The sequence below is a fragment of the Cyprinodon variegatus genome, unplaced genomic scaffold, assembly GCF_000732505.1.
Source record: "Cyprinodon variegatus isolate N-32 unplaced genomic scaffold, C_variegatus-1.0 Scaffold1658, whole genome shotgun sequence".
Taxonomy (NCBI): Eukaryota; Metazoa; Chordata; class Actinopteri; order Cyprinodontiformes; family Cyprinodontidae; genus Cyprinodon; species Cyprinodon variegatus.
In genome coordinates, this window is record NW_015152111.1 from 1 (window position 1) to 24,886 (window position 24,886).

Genomic DNA, 24,886 nt, shown 5'->3' on the forward strand with positions numbered 1-24,886 from the left:
AGCAAAAAAAAACAGAGTTGTGGCAAAGCACTGACGTCTTTCCCCTTCTGTCATAAACATCTATTATTGTAAGGGCTTTTTTCTTTTATTAAACCTTGGCTGGACATCGAAGCTCAGATTGATGTTTATTTGCCCTCCAGGCCAGAGAAGAAAGATTTTTCACGACGGTATATTTGTTCAGTTTTTCTTAGTTAGTTAGTTGTTTAGTTAGTTAATGTTTTTAACTCTGCCTTACCATTGTACCTTGACTGCTTGTCATTAATTTTCTGTTTATTCTTTGTGTTATGACAGCTTGTTTTACTTTTCTCATTTCAAAAAGAAAATCCATTTTCAATAGCTCTTTATAATTTATTGAATTCAACTAAAGAATTGATAAATAATTTATCTTTGTGATTAGTTGCGATTTAAAAAATATGCCAAAGGTTGCCAAGGTTGGCAAATAGTCTGTTCTATGTAGACAAATAATTAGTTTCCCTTTTTAAAATTAGATCAGAGAGAGTTCTAAAAAAAAGGCTTATTTTACAAATAAATCCAAATGAAAAAAACTGAATGGCTGCTTGGAGGATTGGATCACCAGAAGATATTCAGTGAGACTGAATATGAGCTAAACAGGTGAACTTTTGTTATGTTGGATTTTAATTATGTTCTATCTTTGTTTTTTCCTCTATTTAGCTATTCATCATTGATCACAAAGAAGTGGACTGGAGAATAGCTATAACAGGCCACAGGGTTCTTGTGATCACCTTGGAGCTGTTGGTCTGCATCATCCATCCAGTCGGGTCGTACTGGGAGGTGGGCCTCTACACCAACTCCTCCTCCGCTGCCCCACTATGTGTTTCCAGTCACCATGACAAGACTCTAGTGGACATGGAGCTGCTGCTATCCATGCTCATGTTCCTGCGCCTATACCTGGTCCACCGAGCCATTCTACTACACAGCAAAGTGCTTCTGAGTGCCTCCTACAGGAGCATAGGATCGCTTAACAACATCAACTTCACCTTTCGCTTTGTTCTTAAAGTACTGATGAATAAACATCCAGCACGTGTGCTGCTAGTGTTTATCCTCCTGTTCTGGCTTACAGCGTCGTGGATGCTGACGTTGTGTGAGAGGTAGGTGATAACTGCGAACAGCATGTATAGATTTTATCTGGGAAAGAGCACCATTATAACTATAGAGGTAAACATTACATCACCCAAGAGGAAATACAGGATTTAAGGCCTTACCTTCAAAGTTTCCAATTTTTCCCCTTATTTTTTTAAGCACATGCAATAAGTTGGGATGTTGTAGGAGAGGTGGAAACCAGTTTAGTTGTGCCCCTCTGAAATGAGGGGCAGAACATGAACATGCAGTTCAGAGTGATCGTAAAAGTAATATAGGCTACTATGTAGTCAGTTTTAATGATAAAAATAATTTATAAAGCTTGCAATTTTAATACTAAATAACATTTATAGAGCACTTTACATAGGTAATCTCTTAGTGCTAAAGACAACGGTAAAAAATAAAATGATTCAATTAACTGAAGGTTAATAAAAAAAAAAAAATCTTAAATATAAAACATAAAGTTGTCTTTGTTGAACCATGCTTTGTGCTTTGTTAAATCAACAAAGATAAGTGAGAGGTTTGCACTTTTAATATGCTGACAAGATCTAAATAAAAAAGATGTAGGGTAAACTAGGATGCTTATGAGAGGCAATGCAGGACAGAAGCAGCTTTTCAGCAATCCCTTTCTTTTGCCATTCAGTTAGATGAGTGCCTGTTAATTGATTTTCTCTTCACTTTTTTTTTTTTATTTGACCCAGAGGATTTTTATTTGGATTTATATAGGTAGAGTGGGACAATTGTTTCCTCCAATAAAAGAAAAAAAAAAAAAGAATCATCTTGGCTTGACTCTATAAAGATTATCTGCCATCCTGCAGCATCAATTTGTGCCCACCAGCTCTATATATTATTTTACAGTTGTTATTTTTTTAAGGTTGTAATGTGTTTACCTGTGCACAGAATCGGACTTTCAGAAGTGCTAAAAAAGGAACTAAAATTGAGATTCAGATTTGTGCGTGCAAAAAGGGGTTTGCACATGCTAGCTGCTGCATTGCAATTTCAAATCACATTGGACCTTCTTTGAAGATCTGGATGTGCAAACATGTCTGCACCTGATCACATGTAAAACTTTATTCTGTAAAAATTTCTTATTTTAATATGTTCGCAAGAAGCTTCTGTTTACATAGCAGATTGTTTCTTTTAGATAAAAATCTATTCTTTCCTGCAAATATACAGGAGAGTCATATGAGGCAAGTTAGTAATACTAACGTTAATTAAAAGAAAGTAATCCTTCTGCCGAAATTATTGTCATTGCATACAAATGAGCTGTTCTTTACCAGGGTCTAAAATTGTTCAGATCTAACCTACAAAACCAAACACCATAGATTCTACAACCATAAAGCCAAAATACAAAAGTTTTTTAAAAAACACTAAAATTTGAAAACCAAAAATACTTACAATCATGGTTTGGATGTTCACATTTTTTAATAAATGCTCAAACTGCTATTTTTTACTTAAGTGCTTTTTTTTATTTTACATGACAGAACAAGACAAAACATAAAATAGGGGGAAAGTGATACATACTTTCAATTTTTTTTTTCACAAACTGAAATTTGGAAAACTGCAGACCATTTTAGCCTTTAAAGGAGCTCCAGACTGGTGTGGTGAATCCGATAGTTTCCAGCCTTACGGGCGCCAATTCATGATGGAAAGACATAAATAATGCTGAACATCGGGAGGTCCCTATGCTAACTGAACTGGCAATAAGAAGCATCCTGCCTCCTCTTCCTAGCTCCTTACTGTCAGCACTATACATACTTATCATGATGACACTTCCACTTTGGCTTAAATGTCCTTACCTTTTTGCAGTATTCCAAAGGAGCCTTTTAGGAAGACTCCTCGTTATGGGGCTGACAAATGCAGCCTTCTTTTTGCCTTTTTTGAAGGACTCCCGTGTATTACTTTTTTTTAACCTATCATATATAAATATTTAATTCACTGCTATTAATGTAATCAAATTTTTATTTTATTTTTTTATTCATTTATGACGATTCTTAAGTTAAATAATAAATTAGGTAAAACAACATTTCATGGTGCATTCATCTATATCGGACCAACAATTGGCTCTGATGTGTTGCTTTGCAAGAATACTTTTGATTACATTTTAGAAGCATATTAGTTTTCATTAGATACAGCTCTAGAAAACAGTATTTTATTCTAAGTTTCCCTTTTGCTTTAGCACTCTGATTTTTTATTGCTAACTAATTTAACAGACCTCTTCCATAAATTGAATTTGTAATTAGTTTTATTTTATTCATTGTGGCTTTCCAATTCGTGATGTAATAGTTTTTATTTTAAGTTCTGTGAGGAAACCAAATGAAATGATCCCCTGCAACCTGTTAGGTGAGGTCATTTGTACATTTAAAGCCTAATGATAGGTCTAACCCAGACTTAGACTAAGTGTTTTGTTTTTCCAAAGTAATATTAGAGTTTGAAAATGACAGCTTCTGTTCCCGCTAAATCTTCACATCATGAAGTGTTACACCAGCCAATCTTGCAACTACCTACTTACAGAAGACAGATATAGTCTCATCCAGACTTTTTATCCACACTCATGTGGAAAGAATAAATCTATTCTTTACAGCATTCCTTCCATTTATTGTGGTTTAAGCGCATCAGACTCTACTCCATTTGGCTAATTTAATAGCTTCATAGTAGAGACATAAAAACGGCAGTCCATAGAAATGATTATTTGTTCCACAGCAAATATTGTGACATTATTGTTTAAAGCATATATTTAGAAATTAGGAAAATTGATAGACAATATGACCAAAACAGAATATTAAAATATCTATGCACCACTTGTGCCCTTTCCTGAAGGCAGGCTTAACTTAGTCTGAGTAGAGAGCAGATATCATGAGTAAACCTATTTTGATCTATAATATTCAGAATTTTCTTTTTCGGAACAGGTGGTATCAACAAAGTAATTCAACTGTTAGTTACCTTAGCTGATTTCAGCATCAGTCTGAGTTTAGAAGAAGCCCTCATCAATGAAAGCCATATAAAATAATCAACCCTGATAGTGGGATGAATTAAGGAACCTCAAAGTCTGTATTTTTCACTAATGGAACTTGAAATACTAATGATGGCTAATGGAGGTATTCAAAACATTTTTTTTTTTAAAAGCAATGCTGCTGTAAATTTGTGAAATTAATTTGGCAGAGACCAGGTCAAGACCTTAATGAGGTTTGACAGAGAATGTAAGCTGCATCCTTGACACAACATTTATTTCATGTGTGTGAATTTAAATTGCATATACACATAAAATAGCAGATGTAAAAAGGACAAAGAAGTAAATCAAGATAAACTATAGAAAAACAGATAAATCAGGCAATTTCCACATATAAGCTATGATGTTTAACATTTAACAACTGAAAAACACTGCACTCATTGGCTTAAATAAAAAGATAATTAATATGTTAAACCTTGATTCATGACAAAATAAAGAAAATATCAGACATTGCATTTGAAACTGAGATTTATTTCACCTCTAAAACTCACTGTAAAAACAGCTTTAAAAGGTGGGCTTACTTGAAAACATGTAAATTGTAAACCTAACGATACAGCTGCAAAAAACACAATTTAAAATCCAACTGCTGGAGCATCGGTTCAATATGTGTGGGGCCGACAGAGCTGATTGCTCTTCTTCTTTTTAACAAAATATTAATACTTTATTTTCACTTATAAAGATTGAACAATACCGAATGAAAGAAAGAATTCATTTAGGAAGTGATTGGCTTTTCCTTTTGGCATTGTGGTCAAAACTCTAGCTAATCTAACACCAAACTCAAGATCCCCTCGCTTTACAATAAAAATAACAATACTTCTATACTGTGCATTCTAATGATCAAACAGTAGCACTTCAACAGTCCTTATTATTTCCATTCTATTCCATCTTTACGAAATCAATAGAATGTACCGAACCAATCTTTTGATACGTACGTAGCCTAGCCTGATGCTTAACTTGGCTCCACATTTTGGCTCAACAGTTCAGTGTAACTTGAGGTCATCATGACATGACCTCTTTTACTTGCTTTAAAATAAAACTCATTCTTTTTTACTGATAGTAGGTGCATGCCTCAGTTATTAGCTTCTTTCTCTTCAATCACAAACCAACTCTGTGACAAGTCCGCCATTTCCACCACATTAATCATCTTCCCAAATGCTTATATGTGTGCTCTTACCTGCTAGCTTTACCTCTGGTTTGCCCCACAGCACTCATGAGATACTTCTACTGATAGTTACCATGCATATATCATTAATCAACCTGCTCACCTGCAAAACATACAAGAGGTCAGAGTTCTGCACATGTCTGATTTTCAAAACTGTAGAGATCAGAACCACGACTCAACCGATTACCCACAATTATCCCCATTTAATACCTGGGACTGCCCACACCCATAGAGATTAGAACCGAGACCTGACCCATTGCCCGCAATTATTCCCGTTTAAAACCTGGGACCTCCCGTACCTGTAGAGTTTAGAACCGAGACCTGACCCATTACCTGCGATTGTCCTCATTTAAAACATGGCCGGAACTGCATGGACCCATAAATAATTAAGTGCGACCCGACATGGGATCACAAAGTGTACCCACAGCTGTTTATAATAACAGAGGCAGAAAAGAAATTGCCTCACACTCTCATCCAGTGCGAGCGGCACTCACAGATTAACAGCTGTAAATTGGCCAAAAAAAGAAGGTTTGCCTCGTTGCTTGAAAAAATTAGTCTTATCTGGATATTCTCATATCTATTTATTTTTTAAGGTGTAGAGTTAATAACAAGGAATTTTTAAAAAGTATAAAGTTTCATTCATGCTGTAACTCTATAGCCCCTTTCCCACTAAAACAATCTGTCATGACTGTCAACTTTTCTAGTTTAATTTCTAATTTGTGTTATTCTAGTTATTTTTGATTGTAATTGAGTTCATGGGTATTGTTTGCCCTCTACTGCTGTCTTATGTCAGGCTCTTTTTCCCCTAGCTCCCTTCTAGAATCCTCTGTCCACACCTGCACCCAATCTGTTGATTAGCCTGGTCTTTGTTCAGTCTCCCATTTATACACCTAATGTTCATTCACTGCTTGCTGGTTCTTTGTTGTTGTTCTACTGCTTCCTCATCTCTGGCTCCCCACGTGAGTTTTTTTTTCCCCTAATGTTTTCCGGTTTTTTGGTTCCTTGTATTTTTGCCGCTGTTGCCTTATTAAATCTTTAAGACCTTTGCCTCCTGATCTATGCATTTGGGTCCTCAAAATTCTCCACCCAGCTGTGACACAATCGGATCTTGGCCGTTTTCCTATTTGACCGAAAAGCAATGGGAATCAGGGAAGTAAATAATGGAGAGCAACATCGACGGGGGCCAGAGCATAGTCAGTATTCTTTATTATTAGTGTTCTTTTATCTTTCCCAATACTTATCGAATGTAAACTGAGTTGTGTTGGCTACTTCAGAAGCAACTGCCGCAGTGTGTTGACATCCGTACGTTGCATTCATAAGGGTCAGGTAATTTAGCGGGTCAACCCAGGTCAGGTGTTCCCACTGTATGCCGATCAAAGCGAGGTGAATTTTAACGCGGGTCGCTTGCCAAGTCGTTTGATCCGGGTAGACATGGTTCAGTGAGCTGTTCCCACTGCCACTAAAAACTGATTATTTAAAGAGGGTTTTTGGCCAGTGTAAAAGGGGTATACAATACCCACATTTTGTCCATATATACCCGTGAAATAATATGTATGTTTTTTTTCTATCTGTAGATGTATGTTGTTTATACGGGTACTCACCGGGTACCTGACCCATTGCAGGACTCTGCGGCAGGTTATAGGAGATGCTTGGTGCGTTCACTCTAAACTGCTTCACAACAAACTGGTCAACTTCTTCCGCTGGCCAGAGTATCAGCAAGTGGTACACACTGCTCTAAGCACCCTCTGCTGTGAAACTCATATTATACCTTTAACAAAAGCAATAGATACAAACAGTTGTTTACTTAAAAGACAGTAACCTAAGAACTGAAAATAAATTTAAAGCAAATCGTTTTTTCATAATCCCACAGAACCAAGGGAGTAACTGTATTGATAGCTGCTCTTTCGCACCATAGTAATCAGATTTCTGAGTGGGTGTGTATTTGTTCTTTATAATGTTTTTTGAGTTTATAATGTTATAGTCCCATTCCAACACTGATAGGAGGGTTGAGTTAGTGGACTGTGTCTTGCACAACTTGCATTGATTCAAATGGCTCTAAAAACCCACAAAGTGGGCTGTAATAATGATCAATGTGGTTGCCCTGAGCACACCTTTGCAGCTTCAAAATATTTTCTTTTTCACTATATTCATTCAAATAGTCCTTAATGGTTGTCCACCACTGACAGGAACTATACGATTAAGTGTCATGATAGAGGACAGATGGACCCTGTATTCAAGGTGAGACAGGCAGTGGGAAAGTTCAAAACGTTTAATAAAACAAAAACATAACAGAACTGAAGTGCAGAGCTGTGAATCTTTGGACTGCAGCGGCAGCAGAAGGGTGGGGTGCAACACATCACTGGCATTCTGGATGTGGGAAAAACAGGTAAGTGATTATGATCAACTGACGGAAGATAATCATCTTTGTGAGTCACTTATCTGGTTTAACAGTTCAGTCCATCCTCTCTGAGTAAGGCAGGGATCCGATCCATGTCAGGGAAAACAGATCAGACAGGGACAGTTCTTAAATCCAGGACTCATGCTCAGGGTAACTATGCAACAAACATAACTAACATCTAACATGAAAAAAGCAATGATATGGCCCCGATAGCTGGGCTGAGCAACATGTAAACAGTAGGCGCAGGTGCATAGGATGAGTGATGATGAGAGAACGGGCAGGGAACGGCAGGTGAATGGAGTAATTAAGGTCAGCCATTAGGGCAGATCATGACATCTCGTTTCTCATTCTGTAAATATTCACCAGCTCTGTGTCCATGTGTAAATACTCCTCATTTTTGGTTCAACTTCGACTGAAATTTCACATCCATTACAAAATGTGCCTTCCTTCCAAAGGTCTTGAAGTATTAATGTTCTTTTATTATAATATAATTTATGAAGTTTTCCTGACAGGCCTTGATTTCATCTGTCTATTCATCTGTCACCCCACCCCCATCCCCACAGACGAACCGAGGCCCTGACGACGGGACAAATGGACACAGCCCTGTGGCTCATTGCCATCACATTCCTCACTGTGGGCTATGGAGATGTTGCACCCAAGACCAGCTGTGGCAAGGGGGTGTGTCTCTTTACCGGTGTCATGGTAAATAGCTTCATATTCTGTTGAGGAATGGTGTTGTGCTTCATACCAGGTGGCTGTTTTGGGTTCTCTTGGGGATTAGTAGCTATATATATCTATCTGTTACAGAAAAGCAGAAGTTAATGTTTGACTTGAAAAACTTGATGCATTAAAGTGTCGTACCTTTGTGTCACTTCTCTATTTATTAAGTATGAAACATTTGAGAACTTTGCTTTCACAAGATAATCAACCTGATAACACAGAAATAAGCCTTCTTTTATTCAGCTGTTTCAGTTTTTAAGTTGAACTCTGCCAGCCATCTTCTTTCAATATATTTTGCTTTTACATGCTAACATACAAAAAATTAACAACTCTGGATAGTCTGGAGCCGCAAGTAGATCCTTTGGAACCTCCGGTATAAGATATGCATGTAAATAGGGTGATATGATCTAAAGTTTTGCAACAGAAATACACTTATGGGAACAGTAAGTTTTCTTTAGACCTTGTAATTAGGTTGAAAACAATGTTTTTTGTAACATGCCTTTTCTCAAATATCAACATCTAAAAGGGGAAAATTAATCAATTCTTTAAAAAAAGTTATATTAAAACAAACAAACAGAAATTCAAGGAAAATGAGTTGTAGGTGTTTTTATTTTTGTATTTATTAATAAAAACGTATAAAAGCCTCTTGACTTTTTCAGGAGCTCATATAACTTTGCAACTCTAAATTAGTCTAATTAAACCAGACTGAGGGTTACAATGTGTCTTTGGATTGTACCAAATAAATACAAGACCAAATAAAACAAGGACACTCATTGTGGATGAAAAAAAAATATGAAAATAGGAAAGGAACATAATCATTGTCAGAACATGAAAATCATATGTAAAAAGACTTTAAACAAAAGTGTCTTTAACTACAGCAGCATAATTTCATAGCTGATAGGTGAATGATAACAACAGATCAGATGGGAACAGGCAAGATCAGTGGTTAAAAGGAAGAACAGGTGTTGAAATAATATATCCTGTATGATTAACTAGAACTGGAGCTGTAGTTAATTATTTAACTTATTCAAAGTCGGAGGTGAAATCAATTTGGTGTTCTTAGTTGAATAACTATTAATCTAATCTACTCAGTTTTAGATGGAGTTTTTGTAACCATAAATTCCTGCTACAAATTATCCATTGTATTTCAGTCTGGGCTTCCTCTAGGCTCCACGACTTTACTCATCAACTCCAAAGAAACTCAAATGAAAAGCATCTCCACATGATTTAAAGTGGGGTTTTATGTCCAGATTGATGTGATGTGTTGGTCTGTTGCCACACATAACAATTTAAATTTAGTGTGAAGCCAAAAGAGTCTCAGTATAATAGCATTTTGTTTCTTTGAGTAATGCTCTGATGTTTGAGGCTATGAGTTTAGATTTCCAAGGCCTGGTAGCTTTTTGTTGCACCATACTTTTTTTATCTGGATGCTAGACTGAATGGCGAATCTGTTAAAAAAATATAAAAAATATTTATTTATAACCTAAATGTGTCTTATACTTCTCCACGCCTTTATTCCCTACAATTTTGCCTGTGCTTCTTGTCCATGTAACTTTTAATTACAGAAAATCTGTATTTACACTGAAATTAAATTATGCATATGAGGTTTTAAAACAATTAGCTGCACTGGTTCTGGGACATCAGAGCAGGGTGAATAAATATGTAGACCCCTCTTTTCAGATTTCTATCTGTGAAGTCACTTGAAAATTATAATTTTTCATTCAAAGTGCAATTATGCACTACTGTGTACTCTTGAATATACCAAAATGTGAAAAGGTAAAATGGATTTCAGTACCTTCTGTACTGTGATGCTGAGAACGAGGGCAAGGGCTCAGTCTGAAACAAATACTGAAAGGTAAGGTGTGATAAAAAAAAAAAGGATGAATTACAGCAAGACAGACTATATAGGTCACTCAGGATGAGGTGTGGCAGATTTTGAAAAACCAGTGCATATCTGTATCTGTGGTGGTTGTGGAAAACAACCACTCTGTATCTCCATATTTCTCCATCTCCCTTGTTGTATAAGGGAGAACTAAAAGGGAAAACTTTCCACCATATCCATTTTTGGGTGGTTTATTGCATTTGGCACCACAACAACAGCAGGGCGTTCAAACCTGTGCCCACAGTTTGGAAAATAAAAAATAAAATTCCAACTCCCATCAGGGAATTTAAGGGAGCTACAAGGTAGTGATGCTCACACCTGTATTATAGCTGGAAGCCACTCTGCTCAACAATCTGCTAGAAATCAGTCTGCAGCTGTTTCCAGGGGTTGACATTTGTGTGTACGACTTATTCCTGTGTGTAGATGGATCCCAGGAAAGAGTTTGTACCTCCAGGGTTTCACAGATGATGTAATGATGGATATTTGGTGGCTTGCTAAAGTGAAGAAAAGACATCCCCCTGCCTGAATCTTTCTTATGCTCATGTTTTGCATGTCTTTCTCCTTCTCTCTCTTTCTGTTGCAAACCAAAACGCAGAACAAAAGGTAAAAGTTGGTTAACTCTTCTTAACTATTGTGGACATGATCTCAATGCAGTTTTATGCATGTGTTCTGTTTTACATCTTTTTGTGTTTGTTGTGTTTGTGGATGGATTTTGGAAAAGTCTGCAGTTCCCTGTCCAGTAATAGTAAGTTATTCTCAGAGGAAACCACACAATTATAGTCTTATAGCTCTATTTGGCTGCAGAACTTTCCTTTTTTATAAATATAACTTGTTTTATTAGTAGCCATTAAGATATGAAGATCAACATGACTTTTAATACAGCTGCTTTCCTTTGAGGGTAGCATTCCAAACCACTTGAAATGTTAACCGAGGATCTCTGGAGAGGCTTGAGCTAATTTCTGTGTGTCTTTTGGGTTCCAGGGTGTAGCCTGCACCGCCATGCTGGTGGCCATCGTTACTGAGAAACTTGCCCTAAACAAAGGAGAGAAGCATGTCCACTTCTTCATGATGGACATCCAGATATCTAAAAGGGTGAGATTTGAATACAGCAGATGTGTGCAAAAGGTGAAACACTGGCTGTATGAGAGAATAGAACATGCAGCTTGAGATCACTGGCCTCTGAGCACAAATAGGGAGTGAAAGGGTTGGTATGTGTGTGTCTCTGGGGGGGTTTTCTCTGTTTTAATCACTAAATCTTGAATTAAGGGCCAAAAGTCTCACATTTTAATTAAAACAATAATTTTTTTTTTTATTTAACTTCTTATATCTAAACGTTTGCATAAAACTTTTTAGTGCCGAATGAATTTCATTGAATGTAACTTTATTAATTTTACAGGTTTTCAACTTTGTAAAATTAGTATTTTAGAAAAATTTAATTAAGATCAAAGACCTTAATAACTTAAAGGTTGCATTCAACTTCAAAGATGAACCATTTGATCTCATGGAAAAGCATCTTCAGTGTGAACCTTTGAAGTTCATACTATTGGTGTTCATCTCGCTAATATTTGCCAGAAATACGTATGTTTCTGTCTTTGTAGTTGGTTGATTTTGACTTTGACTTTGTAGTTTTGTTGATTTTGATGTATTGCCATATTTATCCCCCATCCCCTTTAAAACTATGAAAAAATGTAAAACTCCCGAAATTCTATTCCAACATTTGATTTTGATGTGGCTCCAAGTCTGACCATCCCTTTGAAAAGTTTCTGGAGGCAATCCTGGTAAAGATCTGTTAAAAACAGACTCTGGAAGCTATAATAAGTGGCTGCCTATGGGAGCTGTACAGGGTTTGAAAGTAAGAGACTTATTAGTGAGATAATATATCAAAATGAACATTATGTCTCTGAAGCTGCTGCCTCATGGGAACAGTGTGTTTTTATGCTACTGAAAATTAAGAAAACCTTGTCCTGAACTGTTCTTTTTTTTTTTTTTTTTTTTTTACAAGGCAATGTTTTTAATAAGGGAGGAGTGATTTCATTTGATAAGAATTCATTTATTTGCAAATAACTATACAAAAGACCTCTAGTCACCCTTATTCTACCAAACTGCATTAAACTGCAGCAACGTGCAAAGTTTAACGGTTTTTACAAGAAGCGCTGTCTTTTTAAAAGCTTAGCAGAAATTTGAAGGTCATTAAATACTAAATCTCCCTCATTTTTATACAGATCTACTCATGTTAAAGGAGACATTTTATGGTTTTGGGATCTGTGTGTCAAAATGTTGATTCTGTTTCTGCTTCTTTTCTCTTCCCTAAATAAATGTCACACGTTAGAACAGGATAGTATGTGTGTGGGTGTGTGTGTGTGTTCTTTAGAGCTCTTTCAAGGCATTGGGGTTAGGAAGCTTAGGAAATAATCTTATCTCTGACAGGAAAGAAGCTTCTGTCAGTTAAGGTCAGAGCAGGACAGGAAACAGTTTGAGCTTACATTGATGCTTTTGATGAAACTTCCCTGCAAAGAATTCAAAGATGTTTAACTCTTAGATTTTTAGTTATTGATTTAAAAGAAATTGAGAGTTTTCATTTAAAGGGACCGACATTCTTATTTGCGTTGCAGAAAGGCACATGTGTGACATTATAAAACAACATGAGCTTAGGTTTTTGTGAGGAGAGCTACAGCCTCTCACCACATGCAGTAGCAGCACTGTTTGGAGAATGCAACCATTTCCTCTCCTCTGGTGGCTGCATCCTGTCTCTAGGTGCGTGTTCATGCATCCTTCAGAGCAATCACTGATGGGAACAAGGGAAGACATCTGGATGCCGACACTGACAGGGTCCACTAATAACTACAGCAACAGGGAAGAAGTGACATCACAACAGGGCAATAGTAGAGATTTGTACGGGAAAGCAAAGTGGATGTAAATAGAATCAGAGGGAAGACTGTGGCAGGACCTGACGCTGCGCTGTTTGGTCTTGTGAGATAAGAAACTTTTTGCTATTTGCCTGAGATCTGCATCAAAGGAAGAAAGCATGAAACAGGAAAGACTATACGGATTTTATTAGCTACTTCAGATGATGTCCTTTCTAAAAGATATGAAAAAGCTGTAGAGGATATTGGGCAATTTACTGCAATGTAAAAGTCATAATACAACAGCAACATTTACTATATGTTATAGACGTTTTGTTTTATAGACTGTAACAGAGTCAAAATCCTTAATTAATTTTTCTTTTTTTTTTTTCTTTTTTTTTTTACCAAGTTTACAATTTCTACATAAAATAAAATGCAGAGAAAACACATGCAATTAAAGTCAACTTACCCACAAACCTATGTGCATTCTATTTTCAGAGGCGTTTTAGATAATATATGTGGACGTACAGCCTCATGGAGGCCAAGGAACACCACAGACAAGTCAGAGATAAGGTGTTGAGTGTACGTTTTAAGTATGCTTAGGTTACGAGTATGCCACAACCACAAACCCTTCAAGGCACGTATGCACTACTCTGCTGCAAGTAAAGCATTGATCTAAGAAGCATGTGGTGAGCTGCAAAGATCCACAGCTCACCTGTCAGAATATGTTCACATTAATTCAAGTCTGGCCTCTGAAGCAAAAAAGTGACCAGATTCTTGGAAATGTTTGAAAGAACTGCAATAAGTCATGCAGGCCTGAAGGACACAATGGCCTCCATTAAAATGATGTGGTGGAAGCTTCCTGGTGTACAGACTCTACTAAATAGATTACAATATTTTAGATTAGTGGTGTCAAATTTCAGTGCTCAGGGACTGGTGTGCTACAACTTCTGGATGTGTCCGTGTTTTAAGAAAGCTTAATAAAACTTCTGACTTCTCTTCCTAAATATATATTTATTTGATTATGGTGTGTAAAAATACAGACAGCGTGAAGCTTCAGAACAATGGCCCTGAGGACTGGAGAATTGATGATGGACTTATCAGTGAATTAAAATGGGTTAGACATAAACCTAGTTGATTTTTCCAGACCTGAATCTCAGCATAAATTGGCATTCTTTGCCAAGTGTAACTAGTATTGAGCTATTGGGGGAAAAAAAAAAGTAAAGGTTCATATTAATTTTATTACATCCCTTTGGTTGCTACCTCTGGGATTTTTTTTTTACTAGCAACAACAACATAACACCAACAGACACAATCATTCATAAAGCACCCTGAATAAACTCAATAAAGCCCTAAGCCTAAACAAGACCAAGTCAAAATAAAATGAAGGGACAAACTTAAAAAAAAAAAAAATCTTTTAAAAACTGTTCAAATAAGTTACAATAGGGCATCAACAGTATTGATGTAGTAAAATTACTTTCTTGTGAGTGTAATGATAATATTTAAATCTTTTTTTTTTCCATTTTCTATTTTCTTTCTATATTGGCAGGTAAGTAAGACTTTTTTCAATTGAATAAGATAATTTATATTTAAATAAGAAAAGCAAATCTATCATCTTGTCTTAAGTGCATGCATAATATCTAGTTATCTTATATCTATGACTGAAAACTCTCATTCCATCGGCATATCATCTTATTTACCTACTCAAATTACGGGTAAATCCACTCTTTGTTCTTATTTTTAATCAGTTTAATAGTGCGCATATGCACAACTCACTGTTAATTGTGCTTGTTAAAAAAAAGAACATCCTGTAAAAATTTTTTTGTATTTACTATTCACAGTTATCCATTAATCTGTGTTGTCACCAAAAAAAATCCCAATATCAAGGTTTGCGTTTGTTACGTGACAAATGTGGAACAGTTCAGGGTGTTAAAAATCCTAAGGCAATGCACTTTACCGGTTAATGATTGACAGACTTTATCTTAATAATCTTATCATTGTTTGTCTGCTTGGTTATTCAGATCCGGCATGCTGCTGCTAATGTTCTGAGAGAATGCTGGCTGCTGCATCGTGCAAACCTGCCAAAGGGCAGCCGGAACGAGCACCGAAGACACCTGCGATGTCTTCTGGAAGCCATCAGAGTGTGAGTGGTGGCCGTGTGCTTAAATCTGCCCAGGAGCTATAAAAGGGTGGCGTTTGTATGCCTTGCAATGTGTATTTTATGGATCATTAACTTATTGTCAACACACTGAGTCTGGTTTAGATTAATTATCAGATTAAATCCATCCCCAAAAATTCACTTATCTAAAAATTAAACACAAGTCTCTAGAAGGATATGACTTCATATTGTTTTTTCATTCTTTATAAACATGGAAGCTCCAAACACCAAGAACAAGTGGATTACACAAGCCAGGAGATTCAGAAGTGATTAAGAGCTCCACTTTTCTGTCAACAGGAATACACGTGTGAGGGCACTCTGCGTTAGCATAGGGCCTGTGTTTCCTGTTTCAAACTGGGCTGAACTATTACAAATAAACACCCTGTGGAAAGAATGAGAGCGGGAGGAACCTCCACACCTCTGGAGTTACTGTCTACCGTAATGAGACTCCATCACCTCATTATGCTCTGGGCCGCCAAGCACCGATCGCACTATTGGTTTCCATAAATCTGCTCTCTTTGTACTTCTGCTTTCGTCCATCTGTGGAGCTAAATTTATCCGTTTTCCGCCTCTGGCAATGTTTTACAGCTGTTTAACAAACTCAGCATGACCCTCTCCGTGCTGATTAGTGGAATACTCGTCAGCATATTCTTTTCCTAAATCGGACCATCTTGTGCCAGGAATGGTGTATTTGTCCAAAATTAGGACGCTCTGTCTTTAGATGAGCGATCCACATCCCTACATGGAGCTTTTAAACCAAAAACACCATATAACTGGCTTAAAATAAATCCAAAGGAAGGGCTTTCCTGAAAACAAATGACTGATTTGATCCACTTCTGTCTCTTTTTTTATACTTTGAATCATATAATACAAAGTTTTTTTTGTGTGTTTGAAATATTACCACATGGATTTGATTTAAAAAAGACTTTTTTTTCTATTTCAGATTTCGACATTTACGCCTTAAACAAAGAAAACTGAGAGATTATGTCAGTGAGATGGTGGACCTCCCAAAGGTAAATGCCAGCTGGAACATTTAGTTACTGTTTCACATCAAAGTAAAATAAACCACACATTTCTCTTGTGTTCTTTATTTCTGATCATTGTCCAAATCATTTTTGAGCCAAGGATATTAAAAGTAACCACTGTAAAGATAGTACAGTCCTCTTGATCAAGTTACATGGAAAATAAACCGAGAGTTAAACATTGAGGCAAGCATTGAGGCTAAATTATAATTCAGTATAAAGCTGGATGTTTTTGCTCTATGGAAAATATTCAAGGAAATCAGTAAACAAATAAAAGCTGTTTAACAGTATAGGTTATGGGTGCACAACTAAAGCCATTTAAAAGGGAACAAAAATAAAACAGACAGAAAAGCAGACTACAAACACAGATAATGGCTTTGTTTATTAGTGGTTGAAAATACAGCTTTCAGTAAACTAAATGTTTATTGAAAGCTTCTTTCAATATATATATATTTTTTAAATCCATTAGCTTAAATGCATACTACAATATACTGCAAGTATTTATGCAGGTTTTTTTTAGATCTTCCCTAAATGTTCAATCTAATTAAAAATGTGGATTCTGGTTCAAACTCATGAATATTCAAAGAGTTGTCCTGAAGTTATTCCTTTGACATATCTGACAGAAGAAACAATTTGCCCAAATCTGAGGTCAGCAGCCTTTTGGAGCTGGGTTTCATCCATGTTTCTGTATTCTGATGCGATCATCTTCCATTCTCAGCTAGTCTTTCAAATTTGGCCCTAGAAACGATCCTCATTGCATGATGCCTCCACCACTCTGCTTTTCTGTAGGGATGGTATTGGCCAACTGATAATCTGTGTCTGGTTTAATCCATAAAAAATGTCTGAAATACATGGCAAATTAACCTTTACCTCATCAGACTAAAGGATCATATCTTTGATGGTCTGAGAGTCCTTCAGGTGCCTTTTGGCAAATTTCAGACAGACTGCCATGTGCCTTTTATTAAGGAATGGCTTCCATCTGGCCGCTCTACCATGCAAGCCTAATTGGTGGATTAGAGCAGCACTGGAGCACTACAGACTCAATAAAGCCTTTCTCCCTGGATCCCTTAAGTTTGACAGCAACCAAGGTCCAGGGGAGTCCCTTAGTTCTGAACTTCTTCTGTGCCACTGCGCTCAAAGTAACCTTTAAAGCTGGAGAAATGTGTCTGTTCCCCTCTGCAGATTATTGACTTGACAATACAGACAGTTCCTTTGAGTTTATGCTGGGTTTGTCCACTGACACAGACTGTCAATTGCGAGAGCTTGCATAAGCAGGTGTGTTTTTTAGGGGGAAATCTTGTACAACGGGTGTCTTTAATCCTTTTACTCAGAACCACACCATCCTGTATGTTTCAAATGTCTTTTTTTCCCAGCATACCTAAATCAAATGATTGTGTTCCACCTTCAGCAGCAGCAGAGGCCTGATAATCACCCACATATTTAATTATGGATGCAAGAGAATGTCTAAAACAGACTAGGTGTTTCCTGAGGATCAGGATTAAAGTCTACAAATTGATGCCAATTGATGATAATTGATGACAATTGACGATCATGTGAAACAGGATGCACCTCAGCTCAGTTTTCTTTTTTTTTTTTATTATTTTCATTCTTCTATGAGAAAATCACATATTCATTATGTGGTGTTAGTTTGAGTTTTGAAAAAAAAAAAAAGAATTAAATACATAATGGAACAAGAATGTCCTATAGTCTTACCTCAAAGCACTGTTATTATGAAATTGCTCACAAATAAAAAAAAACATTAACGTCTATATTTGTGTTGTACATCTGATTTTATCAGATGCAGATGATCATGTGTGACCTCAGCGCCAACTGGAACAACTCTTACAGAGAACTGGAGCAGAGGATCCTCTTCATGGAGCAGAAGCTGGACCACCTGACTCGCTGCTTCCAGCAGACATCGGAGCTGCTGTCTGAGGTCCTACGTCACAGAAACCCAGAGATCAGGTAAACGGTATTTACAGTTGCTGGCGATGAGGCTGCTGTTGCACAGAACTGCTGATAACACATGGCAGGATGTGGTAGCTGAGCTGAACTGGAACACCCCAGCTTTGGAAGATAGAAGAAGTTTGTTTTGTTTTTCATTCCATTTCCTTTCCTTCTGCAGGTGACATGGCTGCAAATGCTTTTTTCACAAAGTGTCTGTAACATTTCCTTCTGCTGCAAGGATCAGGGGCAGCCAGGGCAGCTGCAGAACTGTTACAAAGCAGAGGAAACATCTCATCCAGTTCAGTGCTGCATGCGTTGCTCAGTGACTAAAGCAGAAGAATTACAGAGGAATTTTTCTGCTGTAGAATTATCTGAATAAAATATTGGGAAGTCTGCTACAATGTGTGGCAAAAATATTTGTTATTGTGCTTAGAAAACTTATTGAAAAGAACTGAGATTAGATAATCTAAATGATTTTTGTATGAATAATTATCACCTTATTCCTGTGGAATTAAAGGTTTTATATTTGTATTTTATTTTTGAGGTCATTTTCATATATTCTTTTTATATTTTAGAAAAAAACCTCATACCTTTTTCTGTATTTTCAAGTTGTTTAATTCTTATACCAATGATGTCTATTTCCAAAAACTTAGATTTGGACATTTTATCAAGTGTTATGGTGTTATTTACATGGCTCTATTTACATTTGTTCTGGTCATCTTGTGCTAATGTATTTAAAAATGTTCTGCAGGACAAAAAATCGATTAGTCCCCAAGAAGTGGGAGTAGATTTTTAGTGTTCAATAAATATCAGAACGATCATGCAGATAACTCTAAATATAACACAGCAGCTGTCTGATTAAACATGTAGGGCTTTTCCTGTTTTGTTTAAGAAAGCCAATGGTTCCACCTAGTGGTCAAGTGTTGATTAAACAAGATTTTTTGTTACCTTTGCAGTACAGAATGTACTCACAGGTTAGTAATTTCTCTCACCTTTAATCTCACCTAAGAACTTTAACTAATGGATATCAACACAAAGATTTCATCCAAAAATTTACAACAGATTTTATGAGATGTTTTTTTTTGTTTGTTTTTATGAATTTTCAAATGACACAGGTGGTAACATTTCAACAGTAAATGCTATTTCACTACTTTTTTGGTATCTAGATAACATCACATCAGTTTTGTCTCAAAAACTGCGAAATGTCACTGATTAATCATGCATTAAATATACTGTTGATTTTCCAGACACTGCTCAAAGTAACAGATCAGAGATGGTTATATTTGTCACAAAGCTTTAGTTAATTTCCTACTTAACAACATTCACTGGGTTCCATTAATGTAATTGCATCTAGGCAAACAAATATCTTAAAACAAAAAATTTGCATATGCTTTTCTTGACAACTGTGCAAAAAAGATACACTAGACTTTTGATTTAAATGCATTGATTTAAATCTTTGCTGCTCATGTTGACTTTTATTTTTTATTTTTTTTAGTGTGTGGAACCTAATGTTACTTAGTTTACTTTAAATAATCTTGTGTGAAGAAAACAAAACATCCAAAACTGGACAGATGCCAAAAACAAAGTTAAGTTAGAATAAATATATTTTTACTTTTGCTGTGGTCTTCTATGTCATCCATGCATGTTTTAGGCAGACCAGGTGATTACGTCAAACACTTGCAGTGAAAAACATTTTTTTCCAATGATTTTTGTTTTATATTACTGAATATTGAACTGAAATGTAGGTGTTCTTTTTTTAAATGAACACCTACATTTGCTCATTTGTTTTTTAAACAAATGAGCAGAAGTTTAAATGTGCTGTGCCTTTTTTTTTATGTCTAATTTAATAAAAACTGATTTTAAGAAATTATGCATTTTGTTATATTTTTAGCCAAAGCACCATATTAACCTTCTACTCTAAGAGACATTCTTTCTAGTATTCACTTCAATGGCGTTGCCTCTAGAGCCTCACCAACAACTACTGATTAATTTGTGATCTATGGACAAAATTTTCCAATTAATTAATGTTTTTTTAAAAACATGGGAATATAATTTATTCATATATTTAGAATTACAAAAACATTTAACTTCTGCATTGCACTAAATAACTGATACCTGTTTTACAATTCTAAGATGAATAGCATGTATTGTGTGTCACTGCTGACATGACTAGTTAATTTAATTTTGCAAATATAGCAAAAAAGAAACTAATATTCAAAACCAAAAGCTTTGAGGTGACTAGTATTTGCATGATTTAGCAGCTTTTCTTTAGATCTGATCTAGAAGTAATGAACACAATTAGGTTTGATTAAGGCTGGGTGAAAAAAATAGTTTCAGTATAAAATCTGGACAGAGGCAGCTAATGACACAAAACAACAGTCTGGAAACCTCAGGAAACAAATAACATTTATTTTCATTTTAAATTCTTCTCATAACTCTTGGGTCAATCTCTATTTTTTACTGGGGATCTGCTGCTGTTTTTTGGTAAAAAACAAACATGTAACTTAACATACCAGTATTGATGTCAGCTGTGTGTTTGTCTATGTGTAACATCTCATCACCAAAGAACAAAGCTTTATAACCAAGCATCACAGTACTTGGTAAATAAAGCTTGTTTTTCTGGTTCTGATTTCAAACTTAAAAGGCGTGGCTCAACATGGAATAATTAATATACCATATCCACCTTTTTCTGTTATGTGGAAATATTTCTGTTTATTATATTAATTAAAATGTTATATAAAGCCTAACAAATAAAAACACAAAAATTGCAGTTTTTTTAATGAAGCACTTTATTATAAAGGTGATGAAAACCTCAAACCCATGCAGAGCTGTGTTCCACAGAACAGGAGAAACCAAAACCAAATACGGACAAATTGTAACCCCTTTTGATCAATAGTGGTATTTTAAATAAAAAATAAAACAGAACTTATTTTTTATGGGATATCTCATTTCTTCAGTGGCTCTTTGTTTCAGCTCTGTTTCTTATTTGGTGCCATATGTAGGCCGAGGGCCTCAAAAACACCAGGCCGCAGATACACATAAAAGGCATCCTGCACTTTCTCTCCCTACTTTCTTTCACCCTCTCTCCACACTGAGACTGTTTCCACTGTTTGCCTGTTAGGTGCCGTGTTAAATGTTTTGCTCCGGAGAAAGTGTCCCCGCAGCCAACGCAGATGTAGCTCAAAGCCTCAGCGTGCTGAACGCAGTGCCGCAGGAGATGCAGCTGGTGCCTAAAAGCTCGACCGCACTGGCAGAGGTGTGAGCGCTGGCCTCGATGAAGGTAGCGGTGGCTGATGGCGAAGGAGGGCTGCCGGAAGATGGCGCCGCACTGCCTGCAGGGACAGGGGGTCTTGGAGCGCCATCCTGTGTTCATCCGCTTCATCAGATCCCACTGTCGGCTCTCATTCTCAAAAAGGGCTAGGATAGAGAGCGTTGTTGGAGCGTCTACGTTCGAGTCCTGAGTGTCTGGAGCTTCGTCGACACAGAGATTCCTGCTAACAGCTTCCTTCTGTGCATCTCCGGCTTCTGTCAATGACGATGAACATGCAACAAAGATGCGTTTGGTTTTGATAACAGAAGAGTGAACTTTGGTGAGATGGATTGACAAAGTTTTATCAGAGGAGAAAAAGGACTTGCATAAGTTGCACGCTTTGGGCATCGACTCAGAGCAGAAGAGCACCAAAGTGGATTTGGCTCCTCTACACGGGTGCTGGTTGAATGAGTTCTTGGTGGGAAGTACCTGCCCACAGCTGTGACATAAATACAGAGGCATGTGGTGTTCTCGGAGTGTCTCCTCACTAAAAAAGAAAAGCTTGCACAAAATGCACTGGAACTTTTCCTGCACCCCATGGCAGTAAAGCAAATGCCGCTTCACGGACCTGAAGGGTCCCCGGCCACACTTTTGGCAGGTTACTCCATTTTCAATGGGGGGAGGTAGAGCTGCTTCCTCCGAGTCAGAACTGTTGGAGGTTTCAGAGGAACTCTCATCAGATTCCTTTTCTATGTCAGAGTTCTCATCATTTTCACCTACGGTATATTCCACGCTGTATTCAGCCGTTTTGTGATTCATCTCCAAAGATGAGCGAGCACGACTTAGAATAGCGCCCTGTTGCTCCTTCCTTTCTCGTTCTTAGCTGGCAGCAAAAGACTGGCGGGACAACAAGCGGAGGGCTGAGTAGTCTGCATCATCCAGGTGAGTGGAGATAGACCTCCAGTGATGGTAACAATTCCTGAGGGTGGTGTGGAGGATTTGGATTCTGTGGTGGTAAAAACGTCAAATCAAGCTGCTGATTCACTCATCATGTAGATTTGATCCACAGCTGGAGTAGAAGCACGGAGCTGGTCATGCATTCGCCACTTTCCTGCCAATTTAACACAGAAGATCTAATTAGTTTTAGAAACAAAAACATATTTAAAACATACATATTGAATTCAAAACGTGAATGTTATAAATTAAAAGATAGGTTGATTAAACACATGTGATATATTTCCAATGTTCTTTTTTTCCTACTTTTTTTGGCTGATATCGGACCAATTTGTCGATTTTGGCCAAAAAAGTAAGATCAGATTATATCAGCCTTCATGTGAAACCTATATATATTAGCACACTGATAGAAACATTCTGCTTCTGTTTAAAAGTTTATATAACCCATTAGTTATTAATAAATCGGTCAGTTGATCTCAAACCTATTATTCTGTTGTTCTCTATTCTAGTAATATTACTTCATCAAGCCTTTTCTAATAGTTCACACTACAAGACATGTAATAAAAGTATATGTAATTTGCCTTATTGAGTCGTTAAGACAGTGGATACCAAGCTTTTGGACTGGTGCCAGCAAAACTATCTGATGCTTTAAATGCAGGGAGGTGCAGGACCACCTCATTGACCCTGTTGAGCATTCAGGGAACTGGTGATGAGAGAGGGATCTCTTAGGAGTTTGCTTCAACAACAAATGGAGCTGATTGTTACAGGATGCCTCAGAGGAGACTAAGGTCATCTGGGACTTTAAGGAATGTATATCTCTAGGACGTCTCCATCACATGCATGGAGCTTTTGGAGAACTGCAGAGCTGTTTCAATAACAGAATGCTGAACCATAGTTCAATCTGGAAAAACTCAAATGAAGAGAAAAGACAATTAGGAGAAATGTATGGATACAATTACTTTGTCTTTGGCGCTCAGACCTCGGCAGGAAACATAGCGCTTAATTTTGATAGATATGCGTGAATAGGAGTAAAGAATAGGGCTGTTCCCCTCCCAGGCCTGAAACTGGTAGTGGAGTGGAGTGGAGATAGACGAAGTTGGTCAGTCTGTAGACTGCTGGTTAGTGAGACGGTATGCTGAGCTTTATGGGGAGATCCACTGGACTGCGTGAGCTGATACTAGCGCTTTACTCAGGGACCAGGAACTGGAAGTCCAGTTTGGATAACACAGGTTGAGAGAACCTGTCCATGATGAGCAAGCATGAAGCAACAGTGGAGAGGAAAAACTCCCTGTTGGGAAGAACCCCTGGCAGAACCAGACTCAACATGATGGTCTTCCTATTTAATTTGTTAGGTATAAATTATTTGTAAGTTTGTTTCCCTTTTCTTACAAACTCTCCTACTTAAGATAGGATTTTAATTATATTATTCTATAAAAATCAAGGGTGAAAGTCTGGTGTCCTCTATTAACATGTTTTTGAACTGTCACGCACGGTCTCCAATCTCCCAGTTTAGGCACAATAAAAGGCATTTATTTTATTTTCTATAAGATTCACATTACTTTTTTTTTTACTTAATTGTTTATTCACAATTATTCTGAGAAATTATAACCCTCCAAAAGAGAAAATAAGTTTGCCAACAATTTACATCTCCCCCTTAAGTGTAGCTAATTACTGGATGTAACGATAGAGTATTTCTAGCAACAATTAGGTTATACAGCAAAATACAACAATTTCCAGACGCCTACTCTCTACTTACCCCTATTTGACGGTTTTCTTGGTCAACGTTGTGCGCCGAAAATATAATTCCTCACGAGGTAGGTTTATATTATAACAATAGTTCACATTTCCACAAACACGTTTTTTTCATAAATCCGAAAATGTGATTTTAGTGATATTACAAGCAATAAACTTCACTGAAAAACGGAGAATAGATAAATACCATTCTAAAAAACAAACTCCTTTATTGGACTGGGGGAATTTACACGATGGCGTCCGAGAAACAAACCGGTTACACCCACATCCGGTTTGGACCGGAAGTAGAGTGGAGCAAACATTCGACATAATAATATTGATCTGATTTATAAACTCAGTTGATTTATTGGGAATTTCTTATAAAAAAATTTTCTCCGAAATAATTTACAATACTTTAAAAAGGCATTCGTTCTCCATTAAATGTATTTTTTGTCACAATGTGACCACGTGTTTCAGTGTATCTATATGGGTTTTATGCAAAAGAAAAACATAAATCAAGTCAGATAAGGACACGTCTCTACATTCAACAGAATAGTGTGGAAATTCCGCAGCAGATGACACTTGATTCATAAATGGTCACAAAATATGGTTTAGACGTCTAAAACCCAACAGACTAAAATTTGACTGAGTAATTTATATCGTTTTTATTCAAAGGATCTCTTAATTTGTTTACGTTTATTTTGTATTTAT

General features: G+C 36.8%; 2 protein-coding genes across 2 annotated transcripts; one reads left to right on the forward strand and one right to left on the reverse strand.

Moving 5' to 3' along the window:
* Nucleotides 1-672: 672 nt before the first annotated feature.
* On the forward strand, nucleotides 673-19,997 carry kcnn4 (potassium channel, calcium activated intermediate/small conductance subfamily N alpha, member 4; the record flags this gene model as incomplete). The annotated part of the gene is made up of 7 exons (XM_015404172.1): nucleotides 673-1,109; nucleotides 8,232-8,370; nucleotides 11,252-11,362; nucleotides 15,135-15,256; nucleotides 16,215-16,284; nucleotides 18,092-18,258; nucleotides 18,419-19,997. Coding segments are annotated over 7 exons (1,050 nt in total), but the record flags the coding sequence as incomplete, so codon positions are not given.
* Nucleotides 19,998-21,113: 1,116 nt separating this feature from the next.
* Nucleotides 21,114-24,445, reverse strand: LOC107104230 (zinc finger protein 99-like). Its single transcript, XM_015404176.1, has 2 exons — nucleotides 24,201-24,445; nucleotides 21,114-22,601 (listed from the first exon to the last, which is right to left on the reverse strand). The coding sequence occupies exon 2, from the start codon at nucleotides 22,307-22,309 to the stop codon at nucleotides 21,194-21,196; it is 1,116 nt and encodes a 371-aa protein (XP_015259662.1). The 5' UTR covers nucleotides 22,310-22,601; nucleotides 24,201-24,445; the 3' UTR covers nucleotides 21,114-21,193.
* Between the last annotated feature and the right edge of the window lie 441 nt (nucleotides 24,446-24,886).

Bases quoted from the DNA above. Each gene is read 5' to 3' on its own strand.
- LOC107104230 (XM_015404176.1), bottom strand. From the start codon at position 22,309: ATGAATCACAAAACGGCTGAATACAGCGTGGAATATACCGTAGGTGAA.